Source organism: Lissotriton vulgaris, chromosome 1_1 (assembly GCF_964263255.1).
Source record: "Lissotriton vulgaris chromosome 1_1, aLisVul1.2, whole genome shotgun sequence".
NCBI classification, from domain to species: domain Eukaryota; kingdom Metazoa; phylum Chordata; class Amphibia; order Caudata; family Salamandridae; genus Lissotriton; species Lissotriton vulgaris.
Genome location: NC_141685.1, coordinates 900,600,787 through 900,624,595, shown reverse-complemented (window position 1 = coordinate 900,624,595; position 23,809 = coordinate 900,600,787). Strand labels below are relative to the sequence as shown.

Sequence of the window (23,809 nt, the reverse complement as noted above, 5' to 3'; positions counted from 1 at the left end):
CATTCAAGCAAGGACAGAACAACAGTGCGTCGACCATGTGTCACGCACCATTCATCTCCTGCACGATCTGGGATTCTCTCTGAACTACCCAAAGTCCCATCTCCAGCCCGCCCACGTGCGACAGTATCTGGGCGCGACAATCAACACTCTGGCAGCCACTGCGCAGCCGAATTCAGTGAGAATCTCCAGTATCCAGGCGCTGATCCAACGATTCAGACCCCAACACTCGCTTCCAGCGAAGGTGTTCATGCAGTTGATAGGCATGATGGCCTCCTGCATCTCCATTGTCCCGCACGCGAGACTACTTATGCGTCCGCTTCAGGAGTGCCTAGCACGTCAGTGGACTCAGGCTCATGGGCAACTGACAGACCTAGTGTTGGTGAGCGGTCGGGCATACAACTCTCTGCATTGGTGGAATCCACAAAACCTTTGCAAGGGCCGACCATTCCAAGAGCCTGTGCCACAGATTATCCTGACGACGGACGCCTCTCTCCAGGGATGGGGAGCGCATGTACTCCAGTACACTGTGCAGGGACTATGGACACTACAGCAAAGGAAGATGCACATCAATGTGTTGGAACTGATGGCAATCTTCATGGCCTTGAAGGCGTTCAAAGTACATCTGTGCAACAAAGTCGTGTTGATCCGGACGGACAACATGACGGCCATGTACTACATTCAGAAGCAGGGAGGCACACACTCTCCACAGCTGTCTCATCTGGCTCAGAGCATGTGGAAGTGGGCCATTCAGAGGAACATCTTCCTCATGGCAGAGCATCTCCCGGGCAAGGACAATCAGATGGCGGATCTGCTCAGCAGGCACAGCCATCAAATGCACGAGTGGGAGATACATCCATCAGTACTCCAACCGTACTTCCAAAAGTGGGGTCATCCAGAGATAGACCTGTTCGCCACAAAGGAGAACGCAAAATGCCAAAGCTTCGCCGCCAGGTTCCCACACCCGCAGTCACAGGGCAATGCGATGTGGATGAACTGGTCAGGCAGATTTGCGTACGCTTTTCCCCCAGCACCGCTGATACCGCTGGTGGCACGCAAGCTCAGACAGCACTCGATGACTCTCATCCTGGTTGCTCCAACGTGGGCTCGCCAACCATGGTACACCACGTTTCTGGAACTGTCCGTGGTACCGCATCAAAGGCTTCATCTCACTCCCAGCCTTCTGACGCAGAGCCATGGCGACATTCAGCACCCAGACCCGCAACAGCTCAACCTGGCGATCTGGCTCCTGAAGTCCTAGAGTTTGGCTACCTCAATCTTCCTCCCGATTGCATGGACATCATTCGGGAGGCAAGGAAGCCCACTACTAGAGCTTGTTATGCGGCTAAATGGAAGAGGTTTGTCATCTACTGTGTTAACCACAATATTGACCCGCTAGATGCTTCCATTCGAAACATCATTTGTTACCTGTTCCACCTGTATCAATGCAATTTGGCTTACTCTTCCATCCGCATTCACCTGTCTGCTATGGCAGCATTCCTCCAGAATAGGCAACACCTGTCGCTCTTTAAGGTCCCTGCTATCAAGGCTTTTTTGGAAGGACTCAAGAGAGTCATTCCGCCAAGGACCCCACCAGCTCCAGAATGGAACCTCAATGTGGTTCTTACAAGACTGATGGGTCCTCCCTTCGAGCCACTGCACTCTTGTGAGCTTCAGTTTCTAACTTGGAAGGTTGCGTTCTTAGTAGCAATCACATCGCTACGGAGGGTTAGCGAGCTGCAGGCGCTCACCATCCAAGAACCTTTCTTCCAAGTACATGCTAACAGGGTTGTACTTCGCACTAACCCTAAATTCTTACCCAAGGTTGTATCTCAATTTCATATAAACCAGACAATTGAGTTGCCGGTGTTTTTCCAGAACCCAGAGACGCTGGCGGAGCGGATGCTCCACACCCTTGACGTTAAGAGAGCCTTGATGTACTATGTAGACAGAACAAAAGATTTTCGCAAAACCAAGCAGCTCTTCGTTGCTTTTGCCACACACCACAAGGGAAACGCTATCTCCAAAGCGGGGATCGCTAGGTGGATCGTGAGATGCATTCAAATCTGCTACGCTAAAGCTAAGCGCACTCTCACTATCCCACCAAGGGCCCACTCCACCAGGAAGTTGGGGGCCTCTATGGCTTTTCTTAGGTAACATTCCCTTAGAAGATATCTGTAGAGCAGCCACATGGTCTACCACACATACTTTCACTAAACACTACTGTGTAGACGTGCACTCCAAACAGCAGGCAGCTGTTGGTCAGGCTGTTCTCAAGACACTTTTTCAGACTGCTGCAGCTGGCACGGGCGGCCGCCGATAATGGAGGGACTGCTATGTATTCTATGCACAGATATGAATTCAGCAGCCCACATGCCTCGAACTGCAAATGCTACTTACCAGTATGCATCTGTTCTTGGCATGTAGGGCTGCTGACATTCATATCGCCCACCCTCCTCCCCGGCGCCTGTAGCAGCTGCAGTGTTCATTCATATGTATATATCTATATGCTCATAGCATGGTCATCACTCACATACTTCACTCCATCTCTGCCAATGGCTAAAAACAATCTGGGGATGGAGGCGATGCCCATGCGCACTGTAGTCCAGGGGAGGAGCCACCTATCTCGTGATACTTCGAAGACTCTTCCAGGACAACAATGTGCAATCATCCGGACCCAACACTAGGCGGCGATCTATGCACAGATATGAATGTCAGCAGCCCTACATGCCAAGAACAGATGCATACTGGTAAGTAGCATTTGCATTTTCAACGTCTTGCCCTTCATGAAGGGATGGCTGATGCAGGTTCCTTACTGACACCACCACCGCTATGTTGTACTGCAGCAATCAGGGATGGGTGTGTCCTGGGCCCTGTACCAAGAGGCTTTGCACCTCTGCATACATCTGAATTGTCTCTTGTGGTATAGCACTTGGAATGGTTTTTAAATGCCGGGGCAGACAAACTCAGTCAGTGGCACCTAGCGGATCTTGAATGGCAGTTACACCCACAGGTGCACAGGGTATCTTCCAACAATGTGGAGTGGCTCTGGATAGGGCATGTGAAGTATGGTACCCGGAAACTTCAGGAATTGAGCTGCCGTCCTCCAATAAGTTGGGGAGGGCATCCTGTCGTAGCAGTAGGACAGAGTCTTGCACCTGAGCCTGCGCAACCTGTACCACAATGTATGGAGATTTAGTGGTGACAGTAGATCTCCTTTGACTTTGCTCTCAAGGTAGTTGATGTCATCTTGGCAGCCAGATGCCCTCCCACAAAATGTGTGCATGAAGGGCACTATGGCAAGTGTGACACTTGGTGCAGTACCCACTAGTTTGACCTGTTGCAGGCAAAACCGTCATAAGTGTTGTTGTTTGGTTTGTTTTTGGCCAGCAAGGTCTTCCTCTGGGTGCAGTTACGGGTTACCTGGTTCGAGGCTTGTGGGCTGCTGAATTCATAGCTGTGCATAGATCGCCGCCTAGTGTTGGGTCCGGATGATTGCACATTGTTGTCCTGGAAGAGTCTTCGAAGTATCACGAGATAGGTGGCTCCTCCCCTGGACTACAGTGCGCATGGGCATCCTCTCCATCCTCAGATTGTTTTTTTCCACCATTGGGTTCGGATGTATATTTGTTAACTCAAGTTCGGAATCGATAAAAGACTTTATATTTGGCCAAAAGGCCTTTAGTTACCGTCGGTATTGTCTTTGCGATCAGTGCCCAGTACTTGTTCCAGCTCTGTCCTCGAGCCGGACGTCAAGAAGAGCCGCGTGGCTTTCAGCACTGAAGGCCCAGTCTACGCCAGAGGCCTTATCGATGATCCATCATGGAACGGAGCCCATTCAAGAGATGTCCCGTTTGCAACTCCAAGTATCTTCACATCGATGTCCACCCAGTGTGCAACAAGTGCCTGTCTCCGGATCACGATGAAGCCAGCTGTATGGCTTGTTCTCGGTTCCACTCCAAGAAGACTATTCGCCTTCGACGCGCAGCGCGGAAGGAGGCCCAGCAGACGGAACCTGACCCGGTGAATATCTTTGATGCCGAGGATGATGAGGGAGTCCAGCAAGAAGTTCAAGAGAACCTGTCTGATCCTGCATCAGAGATCGACTCCAGTTACGACGCGGACGTGGAAATGGTCGATAATGAAGACGTCGTCGACGAGGTAGGAGACGATGATGAGGCCCTTGGGGCCGAAGAAGATAGTTCGAGCGAGGAGCTAGGCCCAACTGTCGATATAGGGGCCGAGACTAGAACACTCTATAAGGCTCAGGTCGAGAGATCGCCACATGTCCTTACCCAAGATCAAACGCATAGTTCTACAGCCTCGCCTCAAGGCCCGGCTACGGACACTTCCAAAGAGCCATTGGTTGATCGATCGAAATCGAAACCAAAATCATTGGTGACTACAAAACCAAAAGCACCTGAGACGAAAACGAAACCGAAAGTACACGTTACTTTGGTCGGATCAAAGGCTTCTGAACCATCGGCTCCGACGAAACAGAAGAGTGTTATCGACCCGGAGAAGTCGCTAAAGGGTGTCGAGCCGAAAGCCGGGGCACCGAAGAAAAAGGTCAAGGACATCGACCCGAAGAAGTCGGCGTCGAAGACAGTCGACACAAACAAAGGACTTGAAACGCAGACTGTTCTCGATCCTAAGCGTCGACTCGACAAAGCAAAGGTCAGTAAAGACCTCGAGTCCAAAACTTGCAGTGGCTCTAAGGACCCCGTCGAGTCAACACAACCATCCGCCTCCTTTTCGAAGCAGGTGTCTGACTCGCTGCAACGCATTAAGGAGAAGGCTAGTGCTGCCTGACCGAAGGTCACTCAACCCCCGAAGACAGTTAGTAAACCTCCGAAGTCATCTGCACCGATTAAATTTACACTGCCGCCGCCAGTGGCACCTAAGGCGTTCGCCCCTAAGACGGGCATCGAGGCGGCCAAGAAGGTGTCAATGAGGCCGAAGCCTACAACTACGGAAGGGGCCACCAAGCATAGACAGCCTCTGCAGGAAGATCAATCGAGGCAATTCATTGACGCTGAAACTGGTAGACTTTCCATTTGCAAGCGAAAGATCGTCCCAGAACAGCCTATGGAGTCGTATAAAATTCCATTAAAGAAAAAGAGGGATTCTGCAACATCACCTCTTCTTTTTGAACCTCTACAACAATATGGACAAGAACCTGCTCCTTCTTCACCCACACATTCAGATGTGGATGTAGGGGATGGTGACAATGAGGATTACAGTTATCCTGTAGACACTGATCCAGAAGACCACACTGAACCCTGGGCAGACACTGTTGACCCAGGGGAGCCACAAAATGCCCCTGAGAGTCATACCTATGCTGTTAAGACCTCACCTACAGAAGACACGGCTGCGTTTAACGCACTTATTGAGAGGGCGGCAAACAATCATGATGTCCAACTCCATGCTGACCCTATTGAAGAGGATTTTTTATTTGACACCTTCTCGACCTCAGAGAGAACTGTCAAGACTCTACCCATGCTTAAAGGTGTCCTGAAACACGCTGGAGACATCTTTAAGGAGACCACAAGGGCGAGAGTGGTAAACCCCAGAATTGAGAAAAAATACAAACCAGCACCTGTGGACCCTACGTATATCAGGGGACAGTTGCCATTGGACTCTCTGGTTGTTTCAAATGGTCGTAAAAGAGCGAACTCGCAGACCACGGGTGATGCTCCTCCCCCTGACAAAGAATCTAAAGTGCTAGAAGCATCCGGGAAAAGGGTGGCAGCTCAAGCGGCCAATGTCTGGCGAATCGCCAACACACAAGCACTCTTAGCCAGATATGACCGGGTTCATTATGATACACTTGAGTCCCTGTTACAACATTTGCCAGATGAGTATAAGGAGGCAGCAGAGATGCTAATACAAGAAGGGAAACTTATATCCAACGCATCGATTAAGTGTGCGCTAGACGCAGCTGACACTGCAGCCAGGGCTATTAATACAAGCGTTATGTTACGAAGACACGCCTGGCTGAGAATCTCCGGCTTCAAGCCTGAGATACAAACCACCATACTCAATCAGACCAGTTAACCCTGATTACTTGTTTGGCCCAGAAGTGGACACCACCTTAGAAAAAATAAAAAAGGACACAGAGACTGCAAAGTCTGTGGGGGCTCTACAGTCGCAGCAGTTCAGGGGTGGTTCTTTTCGTCGCTCCAACAATAAAGGAGCTTCCAGAGGCCAGGTGTCCCAGCAGACACAATACAGTAAAGGAGGCACGCAGACCACCTACAACAAGAACAATAGGGGTGGCTATCGTGGAAACAGCACCAAGGGCAGAGGTCGTGGAAACAACAACTCCAGATCCTCCGCCACTAATAAACAGTGACGTCTTGTCACTACACCCCGACTATATAACACCGGTCGGGGGAGACTACAACAGTTCCTGTCGGCCTGGAAATCCATCACTACAGACAGGTGGGTGAGGCAGCTTATCCAGTACGGTTATTGTATGGAGTTGACATCCACTCCACCTAACATACCCCCAAGACACCGTCCTATGTCCGCAGAGCATATACAGTTATTGCAGCAGGAGGTAGTCAGCATGCTGCAAAAAGGAGCCATAGAGCTCGTGCCTGTCGAACAAAGAGGTACAGGAGTGTACTCGCTGTACTTCTTGATCCCAAAAAAGGACGGGTCCCTCAGACCCATACTGGACCTCAGGCCCCTAAACCAGTACATCCTGTCAGAACACTTTCACATGCTCACATTACAGCAGGTTCTACCGTTAGTCAGGGAGATTTCCTCGCAACTCTAGATCTGAAGGATGCATATTTCCATATACCACTACACCCGTCACACAGAAAATATCTCAGATTTACCAATTAGGATCAGCATTATCAGTTCAAGGTCCTCCCTTTCGGATTGACAACAGCACCCAGGGTGTTTACCAAGTGCCTAGCGACAGTGGCAGCACACCTACGGAGACAAAACGTTCACGTCTACCCTTATCTGGACGAATGGCTTATCCAAGCGAAGTCAGCCCAGCAATGTGCCACCCACATGTCCCACACCATTCACCTTCTTCACGATCTAGGGTTTTCACTGAATTATCCAAAGTCCCACCTTCAGCCCGCCCACGTACGGCAGTACTTGGGCGCGACAATAGACACTCTGGCAGCCAACGCACAGCCAAATTCAGTGAGGATCAACAGCATGCAATTGCTGATACGGAAATTCAAACCACAACACTCGCTTCCAGCACGAGTGTTCATGCAGTTGATAAGCATGATGGCCTCCTGCATCTTCATAGTCCCACATGCGAAACTACACATGCGTCTGGTTCAGGAGTGCTTGGCACGTCAGTGGAATCAGGCTCACGGACAATTGAAAGACCTAGTGTTGGTGACCGGTCGCGCATACAACTCTCTGCATTGGTGGAACCCACAAAACCTTTGCAGGGGCCGGCCGTTCCAAGAGCCTGTGCCACAGATTATTCGGACGACGGACGCATCTCTCCAGGGATGGGGAGCTCATGTACTCCACTACACATTGCAGGGACTATGGACAGCACAGCAGAAGAAGATGCACATCAACCTTCTGGAACTGATGGCTATCTTCATGGCAATGAAAGCATTCAAAGTACATTTGTGCAACAAGGTAGTGTTGATCCGGACGGACAACATGACGGCCATGTACTACATACAGAAGCAGGGAGGTACACACTCTCCACAGTTGTCTCACCTGGCTCAGAGCATGTGGAATTGGGCCATCCACAGAAACATCTTCCTCATGGCAGAACACCTCCCAGGCAAGGACAATCAGATGGCGGACCTGCTCAGCAGGTACAGCCATCAGATGCACGAGTGGGAGATACATCCATCAGTACTCCGCCCATACTTCCAGCAGTGGGGTCATCCAGAGGTAGACCTATTCGCCACAAGGGAAAACGCAAAATGCCAAAGCTTTGCCGCCAGGTTCCCACACCCACAGTCGCAGGGAAATGCGATATGGATGAACTGGTCGGGCATATTTGCGTACGCTTTTCCCCCAGCACCGCTAATACCGCTAGTGGCACGCAAACTGAAGCAACACTCAATGACTCTCATCCTGGTTGCTCCGAGGTGGGCACGCCAACCATGGTACACCACGTTTCTAGAACTCTCCGTGGTACCGCATCAAAGGCTACACCTCAGGCCCAAGCTTTTGACGCAGAGCCATGGCGACATTCAGCATCCAGATCCGCAACAGCTCAACCTGGCGATCTGGCTCCTGAGGTCTTAGAATTTGGCTACCTCAACCTGCCTCCTGACTGTATGGATATCATAAGGGGGGCAAGAAAGCCCACCACTAGAGCATGTTATGCGGCGAAATGGAAGCGATTTGTCATTTATTGTGCCAACAACAACATTAATCCGCTAGATGCATCTACTCACAACATCATCTGTTATCTGTTACATCTATACAAATCCAATCTAGCCTATGCTTCCATTCGTATACATTTATCCGCGATAGCAGCTTATCTCCAAAACAGGCAGCATCTCTCACTTTTCAGAGTGCCTGCCATCAAAGCTTTTCTGGAGGGACTCAAGCAAGTTATTCCTCCCAGACACCCACCAGCACCTGTATGGAACCTGAATGTGGTCCTTACCAGACTAATGGGACCACCTTTTGAGCCTCTACACTCCTGCGAGATACAATTCTTAACGTGGAAAGTGGCTTTCCTAATAGCAATCACATTGCTACGACGAATTAGTGAACTTCAAGCACTAACTATCAAGAGCCATTCATACAGATTCAATCCAACAGGGTGGTGCTACGCACTAACCCTAAGTTTCTGCCCAAAGTAGTTTCACAGTTCCATATAAATCAAACTATAGAACTGCCAGTGTTCTTCCAGAATCCGGATTCAGTGGCAGCAGAGAGAATGCTCCACACACTAGACGTCAAAAGAGCTCTCATGTACTACATAGATAGGACAAAAGATTTCAGGAAGACAAAACAACTGTTTGTTGCCTTTTCCCCACAACACAAAGGCAACCCCATTTCAAAAGCAGGTATAGCCAGGTGGATCGTTAAGTGCATACAGATTTGCTATCAAAAGGCTAAGCGCACGTTAACGATTCCCCCAAGAGCCCACTCAACACGAAAGTTGGGGGCATCCATGGCTTTCCTTGGAAACATTCCTTTAGAGCAGATCTGTAGAGCAGCCACATGGTCTACCATACACACATTTACTAAACACTACTGAGTAGATGTGCATTCCAAACAGCAGGCAGCTGTAGGACAGGCTGTTCTAAAAACACTTTTTCAGACTGCTGCAGCTGGCACGGGCAGCCGCCGCTAAGAAGAGGGACTGTTATATATTCTATGCACAGATATGAATTCAGCAGCCCACATGCCTCGAACCGAATATGCTACTTACCAGCATGCATCTGTTCTTGGCATGTAGGGCTGCTGACATTCATATCGCCCGCCCTCCTCCCCGGCGCCTGTAGCGGCTACAGCACTCAGAATTACTCTTAGCATGGTCATCACTTACTGTACTACACTCCATCTCTGTCGCAATGGCTAAAAACAATCTGAGGATGGAGAGGATGCCCATGCGCACTGTAGTCCAGGGGAGGAGCCACCTATCTCGTTATACTTCGAAGACTCTTCGAGGACAGCAATGTGCAATCATCCGGACCCAACACTAGGCGGCGATCTATGCACAGATATGAATGTCAGCAGCCCTACATGCCAAGAACAGATGCATACTGGCAAGTAGCATATTCGTTTTTACCCTTGCCAGACCTACGTACCTTGTTCAAATCCCCACTTTTGATGCATTTCATTAAAGGCTTACAGTATATGTTTCAGTCTAAGCAGTTCATGATGCCACAGTGGGACTTAAATCTAGTTCTCACTTTTCTGATATGTACCCCTTTCAACCAATACAGTTGTCCATTGCGTCTCCTCACGTTAAAAATGGTCTGTTCAAGGCATATGAGCTGCATATTACACACTGTGCATTAATCGCCACCTAGTGTTGGGCCCGGATGTTTGCAGTTTGTTTTTGTCCTGAAAAGTCCTTTGGAAAGTCACGAGATAGGTGACTCCTCCTTTGGACCACATTGTGCATGGGCATCGGCTTCATCCTCGGATTGTTTTTTTCCGCCATCGGGCTCGGATGTGTTTCCTGCGCTCCGGTTTAGAACCGAATTTCCTTCGGCGCCCAATCCTCACCCAGTTCGACGGTATTGTTTTGATCGCGCTCCCATCGAGGCGATTCTTCACCACTTCAAAGTCTTTGATTACGGTCGTCGACGAAGTCATTCAGGCCTACCTGGGCCCTACTCTCTGGCTCATGGAGAGGACGCCATTCAAGAAGTGTCCTCAATGTGGGTCTAAGTTTCCCCACACAGACCTACATGAGGTGTGCAACCTTTGCCTCTCACCGGAGCACGAGGCCAAAGACTGTTCCGCTTGTGCCTCTTTCCGCTCCAAGAAGACAATTCTGGACCGACGAGCTCGAAGAACATGGCTCGCTCATCAACTTCGATTCCCGACGACATCTTTGAAGAGGGCATTGACGTGCCAGAACACCAGCGGGCCAAAGAAAGTGCCAACTCCTCTGATGCAGAAGACTCAGACGTCGAGGACATCACTCCAGCTCAACGGGTCGTAAGTAAGAACGTCTTCCCCAACCCTTCTTCGACACCCTCAGAAAAGGCTTCGGGCACACCCTCCCCTTCGGGCCTGTGTGCACACCGAGAGACTGCTTCCCGCGCCCTGCCTTCTGGCCCGGCAAAGAAGCCTACTAAGCCTTCAGGCGGCTTGGGCTCCTCTCAGCCTATTCCCGGTGCCGATCCTATACCGACACCGAAAAAGAAGCCATCTTCCTCAGCCACGCCGACCGCTGCTCCGACACCCAAGCACTCGGCGCTGAAGACTGGCACAGGCTCATCGATGCCAAAACCGCACTCGGAGCCGAGTAAAAATGGTCCCGACTCACACACTTCGGAGCTGAAATAACACCCGGAACCGAAAAAACACGTTCCGGTAAAAGACATTTCAAAAGGTCATAGTTCCAAGCCAAAATACCCTAGACCAGCTACCGAGCTGGTGCCTAAAAAACCTCCGGAACCGGAAACTTCGACGCCGAAGAATCTGCCCTACACAGAAGAGCTTTTTACACCAGATCCTACTCAAGACTATTGTAAAGAATCCTAATACTGGCCAACTAGCTCTTAGCTCCAAGAAGAGACCATTAGAGGCGCCTGCAACTCCTCCTCTTCCAAAAAAGAAAAGGGGCATTGCAACCTCTCCATTAAGGGTCCCTTCTCTACCACCTCCCCATACTATTCCTCCTCCTACACCTCCTCCACCACATCATTCGCCTACACCATCCACCAATCCAGATGATGATGTAAATAAAGACTCTGATGACACAGGTGGGGGTGCACATGACCCAGTAGGGACCAATTGTCCCCCTCAGTCACCTAATCCATGGGATGATTAGAACACCCCTGATGTGCCTTACGTCCCTCAAGACGATGTATATCCATCCAGGCCTTCCCCACCAGAGGACACTATAGGTTTTAACCTACTAGTCCACAGAGCTGCCCATTACCATGCGGTTGACTTGCACACCGATGCTGTGGAGGAAGATTTCTTATTGGACACTTTTGATACTACACAAAGGTCCACTGCCATTTTGCCAATGCTTAAAGGGGTCATTAAGCACGCAACAGAGGTATTTAAAGATCCTGTCAGGGCTCGAGTCCTCAACCCTCGCATTGAGAAAAAATACAAAGCTGCCCAACAGATCCAGTTTACATTAGAGGTCCAGCACCACTAGATTCTTTAGTAGTATCTAATGCACGTAAATGTGCTAATTCACAAACATCAGGTGAGGCCTCACCACCAGATAAGGAATCTAAACTCCTTGACGCCTCTGGTAAGCGCACTGCGTCTCTGGCAGCTAACATATGGCGCATTGCCAATACTCAACGGCTATTGGCAAGATATGACAGGGCACGTTATGATGAACTAGAATCCATAATGCAGCACCTACCAGATAAATATAAAAACTGGGCCAATGAACTCATTCAGGAAGGTACAAATATCTCCAATACTTCCATTTGTTGTGCCCTAGATGCAGCAGATACTGCCTCAAGGGCAATTAATACTAGTGTCCTTCTACGTCGGCATGCCTGGCTACGTCTTTCAGGTTTCAAACCTGAAGTGCAGAATTCCATCCTCAATCAGCCATTTGATGAGCAACACCTATTTGGCCCAAATGTCGATGTATCTTTAGAGAAAATGAAAAAAGACACTGACACCGCTAAATCTTTGGGAGCCTTGCAATTGCAAGCTCCCAGACGTTCTTTTCGTCACTCATCATTTAGAGGCAACACAAGAGGCTACGCCTCCGATAGCCCCTCCACTTCCTATAAAACCCCTATTCAATCCACATTCACTAAGGGCTACCAAAGAGGGTGGTTATAGGGGTAACAACAACAAGGGCAGAGGCAAAACCAACAACTCCCGCTCTGCCTCCACCCCTACCCTTTGACTTTCCTCCGCTTCTCCCCCACCATTCAACTCCTGTTGGGGGAAGACTACAACAATTCCTTCCTGCCTGGACCAACATCACATCAGACAGGTGGGTGCGACAAATTATTCAATCAGGTTACTGCCTAGAACTAATATCTACCCCCCCTAACATATCACCCAAACAGCGTCCAATGTCACAAGAGCATCTATCACTGCTAAAGCAAGAAGTACTATCCTTTCTAGAAAAAAGTGCAATAGAACCAGTTCCTCTGCACCAACAAAACAAGGGAGTTTACTCACTATACTTTCTTATCCCAAAGAAGGACGGCTCTCTAAGGCCTATTCTAGACCTCAGACCGCTAAACATACACATACAGTCAGACCATTTTCACATGGTCACAATTCAACAAGTCCTTCGTCTCCTGTTACAAAACTACCTACTTGCTACTCTAGATCGCAAGGACGCATACTTCCACATTCCCATTCACAAAGCTCACAGGAAGTATCTCAGATTTGTAATAGACGGGCAGCACTATCAATTCAAAGTACTCCCATTCAGAGTCACAACAGCACCAAGGGTATTCACCAAGTGCCTAGCAGTAGTGGCGGCACATTTACGAAGACAAGACATCCATGTCTTCCCGTACCTCGACGACTGGCTCATAAAAGCCAGCTCATACAACCAGTGTGTGGAACACACCCATGCCACCATCCAACTGCTCCACAACTTGGGGTTCACAATAAACCACACCAAGTCTCATCTGCAACCATCCAAAGTACAACAGTACCCGAGTGCCACAATAAACACCTCAACAGCGCTAGCTTATCCAACTCCAGTAAGGATAGCCAGCATGCAAACCATTCTCACAAAGTTTCAGCCACAACACTCAATTCCAGCAAGAGTGTTCATGCAACTCAAAGGGATGATGGCCTCTTGCATTTTCATAGTGCCCCATGCAAGACTTCAAATGCATCCTCTTCGAGAGTGCTTATCACGTCAATGGAACCAGGCTCAAGGTCAATTAACAGACCTAGTGTTGGTAGACGGTCGGACTCTTTGCTCTTTGCAGTGGTGAAACACCAAAAACCTTTCCAAAGGGCGACGGTTCCTAGAGCCAGAGTCAAATAGTCTTGACAGCGGACGCATCGCTCTCCGGCTGGGGGGCCCACCTACTACAACACACCATGCAAGGCAGGTGGACACCACAACAAAAGTTAATCCATATCAATCACTTGGAGTTATTAGCTATATTCCTAGCACTGAAAGCTTACAAAAGCAAGTATCAAACAAGGCTGTGTTAGTCCGCACGGACAACATGACAGCCATGTATTACATACAGAAACGGGGCGGAACACACTCCCTGCAACTGTCTCAACTAGCACAGGAGATGTGGCGGTCGGCTATACCTCAAAACCTATTCCTTCTAGCCCAGCATGTTCCAGGAATACAAAATATCATAGCAGATCTGTTAAGTCGTCAGACACAACAGACTCACCAGTGGGAACTTCATACGCTAGTTCTTCAACCATTCTTTCAGATGTGGGGAAAACCTCATATAGACCTCTTTGCCACCCATGAAAACGCCAAATGCCCAAGCTTCACCGCTAGATATCCACACCCACTGTCCAAAGGCAATACGATATGGATGAACTGGTCAAACAGATTTGCGTACGCTTTTCCACCTCTACCACTCATGCCACTAGTAGTTCGCAAACTAAAGCAGCATTCTTTGACCCTCATCCTAGTTGCTCCAACTTGGGCCAGACAGCCGTGGTACACCACACTGCTACAACTGCCTGTAGTATCGCACCAAAAATTATACCCGTCTCCACACCTTTTAACACAGAACCATGGAGAGATCAGGCACCCGGACCCAGCTCAGCCCAAACTTGCGATCTGGCTTCTGAAATCCTAGAATTTGGATAGCTTAACCTTCCTCCAAACTACATGAATGTCATAAAAGAAGCTAGACGCCCAACCACTAGAGCATGTTATGCAGCTAAGTGGAAACGCTTTGTAATATTTTGTCACAACAACAATATTAATCTCCTAGACGTGTCTATTCAACACAACATAGGATACTTACTGCACCTCCAAAGATGTAACTTAGCCTACACGTCTATTAGACTGCACCTTGCTGCAATAGCAGCATTTCTGCAAAACAGACAGATCTATCTCTGTTCAGAGTGCCTGCTAATAAAGCCTTTATGGAAGGCTTTAAGAAAATAACTCATCCTAGAGTACCACCTTCACCTGTGTGGAATTCAAACATTGTTCTCACACGGCTAATTGGACCTCCCTTCGAACCCTTACATAAATGTGAACTACAATTTTTAACATGGAAGGTTGCGTTCCTAGTAGCTATTACATCTCTGCGGAGAGTTAGTGAACTACAAGCACTAACCATTCAAGAACCATTCTTGCAAATGCATCATAATAAGGTCGTTCTCCGTACTAATCCGAAATTCCTGCCCAAAGTCATTTCTCTCTTCCACCTCAATCCATCTGTGGAACTGCCCGTTTTCTTCTCGCAGCCACAGACCGTAGCAGAAAGAGCTCTTCATACCCTAGATGTCAAAGGGCATTGCTATACTACATCGAGAGAACACAACCCTTTCGTAAAGACCAAACAACTTTTTGTGTCTTTCTCACCACCACATAAGGGTAATCTCATGTCAAAATCTGGGATAGCTAGATGGTTTGTCAATTGCATACAGATTTGCTACCACAAAGCTAAACAAACGTTATCTGTTCCTCCTAAAGCCCACTGTACAAGGAAAATAGGGGCTTCAATGGCATTTTTAGGGAACATTCCCCTAGATGACATCTGCACAGCAGCTACATGGTCTAAACCGCACACATTCACAAAACACTATTGTGTAGCTGTGCAAACCAAACAACAAGCTAATGTGGGCCAGTCTGTTCTCAAAACATTATTTCAAACTACTGCAATAGATAGGGGTGGTTGATGCTAAGAGTGCGTACTGCTATACAATCTATGCACAGTGTGTAATCTGCAACTCATATGCCTCGAACGGAAAATGCTACTTACCAGTATGCATCTGTTCTTTGCATGTAGAGCTGCAGAGTTACACATGCCCAACCGCCTCCCAGGCTACCCTTATCTGTTCCAGTATTATCTTAAATAGATACAGTTTACATGGACATCCTTACTTTTCTTGCAAAGCTCCATCATTTCCCTAATGGCGAAAAACAATCTGAGGATGGTGCCGATGCCCATGTGCAATGTGGTCCAAAGGGGGAGTCACCTATCCCGTGACTTCCAAATAACTTTTCAGGACAAAAACAAACTGCAAACATCCGGGCCGAACACTAGGTGGTGATCTATGCACAGTGTGTAACTCTGCAGCTCTACATGCTAAGAACAGATGCATACTAGTAAGTAGCATTTTCCTTCTGGTTCAAACATCTGCACTCCAGATGAGTTAACTTCATGCACTTTCGGACCAGCCGTCCTATACTACCTTTTTCCATTCTAACTGGTGTTAAGGACTTGCTGCTTTCCTACCGAAAGTGGTGATGCCCTTTCATGTTGGACAGCCATCACCTCGACCTTTTTTTGCTCAGCCTTATCCCTCCATCGTTTAAACTCAAGGGGGCAGTCACTTTTTACATTGATTGTACCAAAGAACACTGAGTGGTCCATTAGCTCTTTGAGGGGTTCTCTTGAGGTGAAGAAGAGCGAGGAGGTACAAAAACAGACCACCACCCAAAGAAAAGTCCTCTGCAATAAGATCTGCTAAGCATTGGCTAAGAAGCAGGCTCCAGAAGGTCAAAGAGTTCACTCCACCAGGGCAAGACTGCTACCACTATGTTTGCAGACTGTTCTGGTAATCTGTCAAGAAGCCACGAGGGCATGAGTGCGCACATTCACAAAGCACTAATTCCTCAACAGTCGGGTCTGTTGAAATGGGATTTGTGCCTGCAAGACTATAGTCCTAACCTTTCTACAGAACCACCTGGTTGTTAGTTACTGCTTTATTATCTATTCAGAAGGCGAGGAATCTGCAGTTAGAAGTATTCATCAGAAGAACTAGCTACTTAACCTTGGTGATGCTCTTTGTGATGGATACTATAACCGCAGATTCCTCATGGCCCGTCCGTCTCCTCATTCTGTGGTATGGTCTCTTCCATTTACAAATATCCCAATACAGGAATCTGCACACTGGTTCTTTCAATTTGCAGATGGGCTACGCATCTAAAGGCATGGACAAGCTCATTAAAGAAACTGCCGTCAACACGCATCAGTGCCTCTTATTTGTGACTCCATTAGTTGCTTCCAAACTGGAACATCATCAAAGCAGAGTTGCATGGTGCCACCTACCAGGGTGTAAGAACACTGCTTTTGAGTCTTCAGGATTTGTTCAGTCATCTAAAGATATTTACAGAGGGCCCGATTCACAAAGGTAAACTTGGACCTGAATCCTAATTTAGACCTGAAGTGTAAGTTTAGACCTGAAGTGTAAGTTTAGACCTGAAGTGTAAGTTTAGACCTGAAGTGTAACTTTAGACCGGACGTCTAACTTTAGACCGGACGTCTAACTTTAGACCGGACGTCTAACTTTAGACCGGACGTCTAACTTTAGACCGGACGTCTAACTTTAGACCGGACGTCTAACTTTAGACCTGACGTCTAACTTTAGACCTGACGTCTAACATTAGACCTGACGTCTAACTTTAGACCTGAAGGCTAAGTTTAGATCAGTCCTAAAGTTTAAAGTTTTCCTTTGTGAATTTGACCCAAAGTGAAGAATCTCCAGTTAAATAAAGTGTCACCTAGAATGAACTTTGCAGATAATAAGTAGATTGTTCATTGTGGCACAACTCTCATATGAGGCATGAAGGCTGCTATCCAATGGGGTTTGCAGAACAGACAGGGTCAGTCGCAACTTCTCTCTCTTTTGCACTTTGCTTTGCTCTAGGATGCACGGGACCTAAGGCAAAGAAGATTATCTGACCGCATCCTGTGTTAAGGCATTTGTCTGTGATTGATAATTGCATGACACCAAGAGGGAGGCTCTTCAGCTAGGTACTAGTCATCCATTAGTTCATTTTCTAGGTTCATCTCTCCAAAAATAAAAATCTACAAATTTGAGTTCTAGACACGCGTGAGCTACATCTCATTTGTTGTAGCACGTTTCATTAGTGGAGCCCAGTGGCCTTAACAAACCGTGGTCAGCAGTGACTGGAAAACAATCAACTGTGTTCAATAAATATAAATGTCGCCATCCAGTTGTCCCTTCTGGCTTCCTTAACACTCTTAACAACTATTCCCCTGTTTACAAGCCCTCAATGTCATGCCTTCTATTTATGCTCAAAACTCCCACACAGTCCACCCTCTAAAGTCTCTCTCTTGTACTTCCTCCTGTCTTCCGCCTGTAAATTAGCTTGTGCACAATTGTTGCCTGAGATTCCCCACATCCTGCATGCCAACATAAAGTGAAGAGTGAACAAACTGAAGTTGAAAGTTTGAAATACAGTTTGAATTAGTCTCGCTAAACCTCTATGGGTGGTTTCGAACTGGAAGAGAGTAGATGAGCCTAGTCATTTGTGGTTACAGAAAACAACTACACACCTACATAATTTGGTCCTTATTGCCCATTTTTTCATGGCAAGCACAATCAAATAGCTTCAGAATAAATGAGAGCAGGGAAAATACAGACTTAAAAACATATGAGACTTTTAAGTAGAGTAAAAATAAAGACTGCGATTTACATATCTATAGTATTAGTAATTTAAAAGTAACAAGGAGTGAAATATGATAATCTCCAATATGAAATCAATGCGAGTGATAGAAATATTGGCATATTTTACTGTACATATGCAGCTGACAATGCTAATTGAAACTAAAACATATATAGTATATGTGTGTGTACTGTAAAGCATCAAGAATGAATCCTCATCATTTATGGGTAGAGGTTAATGGCAAAGGCTTGGGACTAGTGTCAATGTAAAGAGCCCAAAGTCCGCCATCTGTTAATTTCTGGCTAATATAGTAGTCTCCCTTTGTACAAAGGCCATTTCACGACTCTTGTCTATTGATCTGTATCATCCCTGCTCTTCAGGACCAGCATTCATCCCAATTGTGCCTAGAATAGAGATTTAAGTCTCTGCATTAGAGGGTAGCCGTATTTGATTCTGATTGGCAGCACAAAGTGTTGCCCATGTTGCAATAAGCTATGTTGGCTTTACAGAGGCCAATTTTGCTTCATGCTTATATTCTTTTGTCCTTTTTTTCACACTTAAGAACCTCATATACCCGGAACCCACTGCATCCACCCTAGGAGTAGAGCCAGGAACGGTCTTCCCAAGGTCTTGCATCCAAGCCCAACGCACGAGAGCACTGGTTCTACTGTGGCAACATGCATCAGCCAGGGCAGCTTGGACATACGCGATATAGATGATCTGATCATGGACGATCTGAAGGAGTCTGCTGAAGAAGAGGAGGAGGACGAGGACGACGATGCCGAAGACAGCGATGACTAAGCAGAGGGTGAAGGGACTGTTTTTGAGAGGAGTTTAGTGCATCTTTTTCACTTGCCCCATTCCTTTGAAAACAAAAAAGGCTTCCATTCCTTTCCTGCTAGCAAGCTGCTATACTGCACTTTTCTATTATTTGCTATTACTCTATTGCTCCTTTGTCTATCCTTGACCTCATTCCTTCAAAATGGCCTTGGAGTCGAGGGACTTAAAGCTTTACACTGAGCCTACCAAGATGTCTTATAATAAGGTTTGTTTTCAAGAGTGCCTTTTCACCCAAGTAGGGTAACATTGCTCTTTAGACAGCACTTTGGGAGCAATACTGTGCACACAGCCCTCTCTGTAATAGAGGTCTTAGTATGCTTTCATGCCTCAAAGCTTCTTGAAAGTCTAAGAAAGGCAAAATTATCTTCAGTTTAACATAACATGACTTGATGATGATTTGAATGATTGAAGAAACTAAGGCCAAGAGATAATTTTATGGGATGTCCTTTGTCATGAGCAGTCTTTGGACCAAAATTCAAGTGACTCGGAGTTCCATCCACCTGTGACGTTCAATTTAGATGCAGATTGCCCCAGCACAATTCTTCTTGGAATATGTTTAGAAGCAGAGTTTTAAGGGACGTGCTCACTTTTGAAGCTTCAGTCCGATATTGCGCACGTCCTGGTTTGACCCCCGGCTCCATTTTAGTAAAAGTGCAAAGGAAGACGCAGAACACAGGTGCATATTCCCACACTTTTGATTTTAGAGGATTGTGTGCTCATTGTATACTATTAACTTTTCAGAGAATATGTTTGTTTTTTCATGTATAAAGCCTGAATTTGGAGTGGGTTTTCATTCTGAAAAGTATAGATGGATTTTGGAGGTGTGTTTTTGACTAAGAAGGTTTTGTCTTTTCTTAGCAATTTCGTATGTGTTTAAAAAGCTTTCCAAATGAAATCTGATGGGTTGAATTTCTCAGAACAAAATACACAGAAGTTTTTTTTTTCCCAGCCTGATTTTTTTTGCCAGACCCTTTAGAAACAAATGTGTATGTCATTCCATGGAATGAATTAGGGGCTCATAAAAACAGAAGACACATTTGTTCTTTATTTTATTTTCCGTATTGAATCCAAAAAAGTGTCTGGAAACAGAACAAAACTATACATGAGCTGATTTTAACAGACATTTTTATGCAGCCAATTTACAATTTGGAGCTGTTTGACATCCCAACAAAAGCAAATTTTTATATTCTGATGTATAGAATGTTGTAGGAAACAAATTCTATTCTTCTGCATCTTCACCCAGCATTATCAGCCAGATAGCTGTCATAAGTTGGGGCTGCTCCCAGGCCTCACATAGTGGTATACATTTTAGCAGATTTAAACCAAAAAATTATTAAATAAAACTTCCCTGTCAAAATTACAGCCTGCATAATCTTATAAGAAAATAAATAGTTCAAATGTTTTTATCTTAGCAAAAAAACCCTCCATTGTTGGATCTTTGTTAATATTCAAAAACACAGAACATTAAATACTCTTAGTGACGCATTTTTTATATATATATATAGGACATATATTTCTATACATTGAGTAATTGGTCCAGGATCCCGACTAGGCGGAAATATTCCTATGTGACAAGTAGATTATCACTTTCTTCTTTAGCACCTTATTTTTCCTCGACCTGTGAATATTGATGTTTGATCTTATATGCAGCATATTGCACTAAAATCCTATGCACTCAAAACTCTGGAAGAAAGACCACTTCACCTTTTCTATTTTTTATTTGGCTGCTGTAGGTTTCAGGTAATAAACGTTATATTATTTGCAGCAGCAGTGAATCTCAGTTACCTTCATCATCTAGCATGGCAGAGCACAGGGCGTTGTTGATAAAGTTCTTATATTTCACACTCTTATTTTTCTAGCATTGACCCCCTGTTTAAAATGATACATTTCGATCACCCAGCCCGTGGTTTTCTGTTTTCGGGAGAATCGATTCACATTTGGTCTTTACTGAGTTTGCACAGTGGTCCAAAAGTGCATAATATTTCCTGTTATTTCATGTGTTCGTTTACAACTACCACATACATCATGTTATTCATATGGTAACTCTGGTTTTAATTTTACTCTCCATTTTTGTATGTCTCCTTTCATTATATAGTGTGTAAAGAAGTAATAAAAGGGCATGTCTTAAAAGTCAATATCCTGTGTTGTAATTTAGTGAAAATTGTTAAATATATATTACGTCAATGTTAAACGATGAAAATGACTTAAAAATATTACTGAGCATTTTTTTATGCCAATTTGAACTTTTCTTTCAGTCGCATAAATCTGAGCAATTGAATTAATTCATACAAAGGCCAAAAAACAACGCTGTTTATGGAATAGCCCTAGCTAAGTATGTGTTATCAAAACCTTAGTATCTGTCTCACAGCTCCACATGCTTTTACAACTTTATTAAAAAAGTTAGAATGCAGACACATGCGAACGTAAAAAAAAAAAGTATTTCAGCTGTTTTTGTGGCTGTGTTCCAGAGAGACTATGTCTTGGGCTTGTGCACCTTGACCATTTCTATAATGCTCTTTGGCAAGCAGGCGGAAGATGTTGAGGTAAGTATAGCATCCATTTCATCCCATCCATCATGGTTATTTCCATTTCTAGTCATTTCTGAGTTTTATTTCAGTGATGTGTCTGAGGTTAGATGAAGTAGGGGCACTGAAATAATCAATTACCATAAATCCTGTGTTAATAGATCATCCTTAGAAATTATAACAATGGCTAGTAGACATATGGCATATGTGTTGACATCATGCAGAGTAGACAGATATCTTGGACGGGTCATGTAGGAGCATAAGACTACTTTGCTCATGTTAAATGCTTTGTTTCAGCAGTGAGCAAAAGGTTTAGTTCTTAATTGCAGTGCATGGATGTAAGACATATGTGATTCATATTCCTCCTATTACAGACCTCATGTATGTAGCACTCATTACCCTCAAGGGTAATATGTGAATTTGCCCTGCGGTAGGGTACATATTTAGCAGCTTGAGTCTGTTTGGTAGAAAAGGGCAAGCTTAATAGACTTCAAGTAGCTGTAATGTTCTTTGCTCAGCTGAGATGGCTTTTGCTTAGTTGTGCAAATTGTATAATACACCTGGACTCATTATCAGTAAGGAATTTCCATAACAAGACATTCTGGGAATTGTTGCATCCACTAGAGCCTTTGTCCTCAGATTTTTTGTGTTATTCGATTTGCTAAGGTTAAGAACTGACTTTCAAATTGAGTCGTTCTTTTTTGTGTCTTGGGTTTTACCCTGATGGTGGTAAAGTTTGTCTGTCATTTGATCATTGGGTATTATTTTGCACGTGTGTTGTGCAGCATAGTCATACTCATTTTGAGACACTGTGTACGTTAGCGCAGCTGTAGAATCCATTCTTATGGCACTGTGTAGGTTAGGTCATCTTTAGAATCCATTCTTGGCTCTATATTTAATGATGAGATTTTGTTTGTGCTAGGCTGACACTTCACACATTGCAGGGAAATATTATTGATTACACGAACTGTCAGAGTTTATTTACACCAATTTTGCCTTAGTGTGAATCACAGTGATCTCCCAGTGTCTATTTGCCCTCCTGTACATTTATAATGAGCAAGTGATTATAAGTTCCCAGGACAGATAATGCCCTCACATTATGACATCATGTGTTCACAGCACTTACTATGGTTTAGCACTTTATAGATGGAAGATGCTGTTTCACCACAGGTGGGACAAGTGTGACTGGGGAAACCAATATTGGCTATAGTTCAGAAAGCTATTTAACTGTAGGACTTATGGCACTACGCTTGAGAGACCTTGTGGATTCAATTAAAAAAACTTTTTTGTTCATGTTTCTAAAGATTATGTTAGCTAATATTTTTAGAATATATTTGATAGCATGCTGCCATCATTTAATTAACCTTTTATTGTTAAATGTCTGGTCGCTGTGAAGTGTTTTACAGTGGAACACTGTCCCTTTTTATGTGTACTGATTAGAAGCACTTAACATTTCTTTTAGAAATCTGAACCAAAAAAAACTTGCTCAGCCAGCCTACTTCTTTGTTTAGTCTCTTCAGTTTTGTTTTTAATGCTGTTTTGCTAGTGTACCTTCAATGCATTTTGTATCCAGCATCAAGTTTCATGTGGGAAGCTCTAGCTTCCTTAAAGCCACCAATGTCACTGCAGAGTGATGTCAAAGTTTACTGTCTCTCTTTGCAAAGTCCAAATATGTCGTCACCCTTGTTCAGAGTTTTGTCTCCCAGCAGTTAGAACTGTCGGTAAGATGAGGGTGGCAAATGTAATATTGAAAGCACAGATGCTTGACTTATACGGGTTGAAGATAAATAAAAGGTATAGCTTAACATACAAGTACAAAAGGACATTTTTTGTTGCACCCCTAGCAAACAAAGATGTATTCAGAACATTATGGGTCATTGTTGTTTATTGTAGTATGGACTTACACCAGAATAGGAAAGCGATTTGAGTGAGTGTTCTTTTATAGCAAAGAATTAGAGTTTACATTTTTCAGAATTAAAATTCCATTAAAGATTGAGAAATCACTTTGCCTCTTTTGACTTCTGAAAAAGACCGTTTTACCTATGAAATCTCTAATGTTCAAAAGATCTTTCGCAATCATTGCTTCAACTGTTTTATCATTGAATCCAAGAAGTACAGTGAGACACTATTTGCGCCATCCAAGAGAATTTCCTACATGGATTAACGGTTATCTGTGATGCCATTTTAGCTATGGCACTTGTGGATTAGAGAAGCTTTTTTTATTATTAACCCG

General features: G+C 45.4%; 1 protein-coding gene across 1 annotated transcript in view; it reads left to right on the top strand.

Moving 5' to 3' along the window:
* SHFL (shiftless antiviral inhibitor of ribosomal frameshifting) overlaps positions 1 to 21,186 on the top strand; it is a 165,354-nt gene extending 144,168 nt beyond the window's left edge. Inside the window, exon 9 of the mRNA XM_086959005.1 lies at positions 18,774 to 21,186. Coding sequence (XP_086815131.1) covers positions 18,774 to 19,012 — 239 coding nt within the window. The 3' untranslated portion in view covers positions 19,013 to 21,186. The remainder of the gene's footprint in view (positions 1 to 18,773) is intronic.
* Positions 21,187 to 23,809: the final 2,623 nt, after the last annotated feature.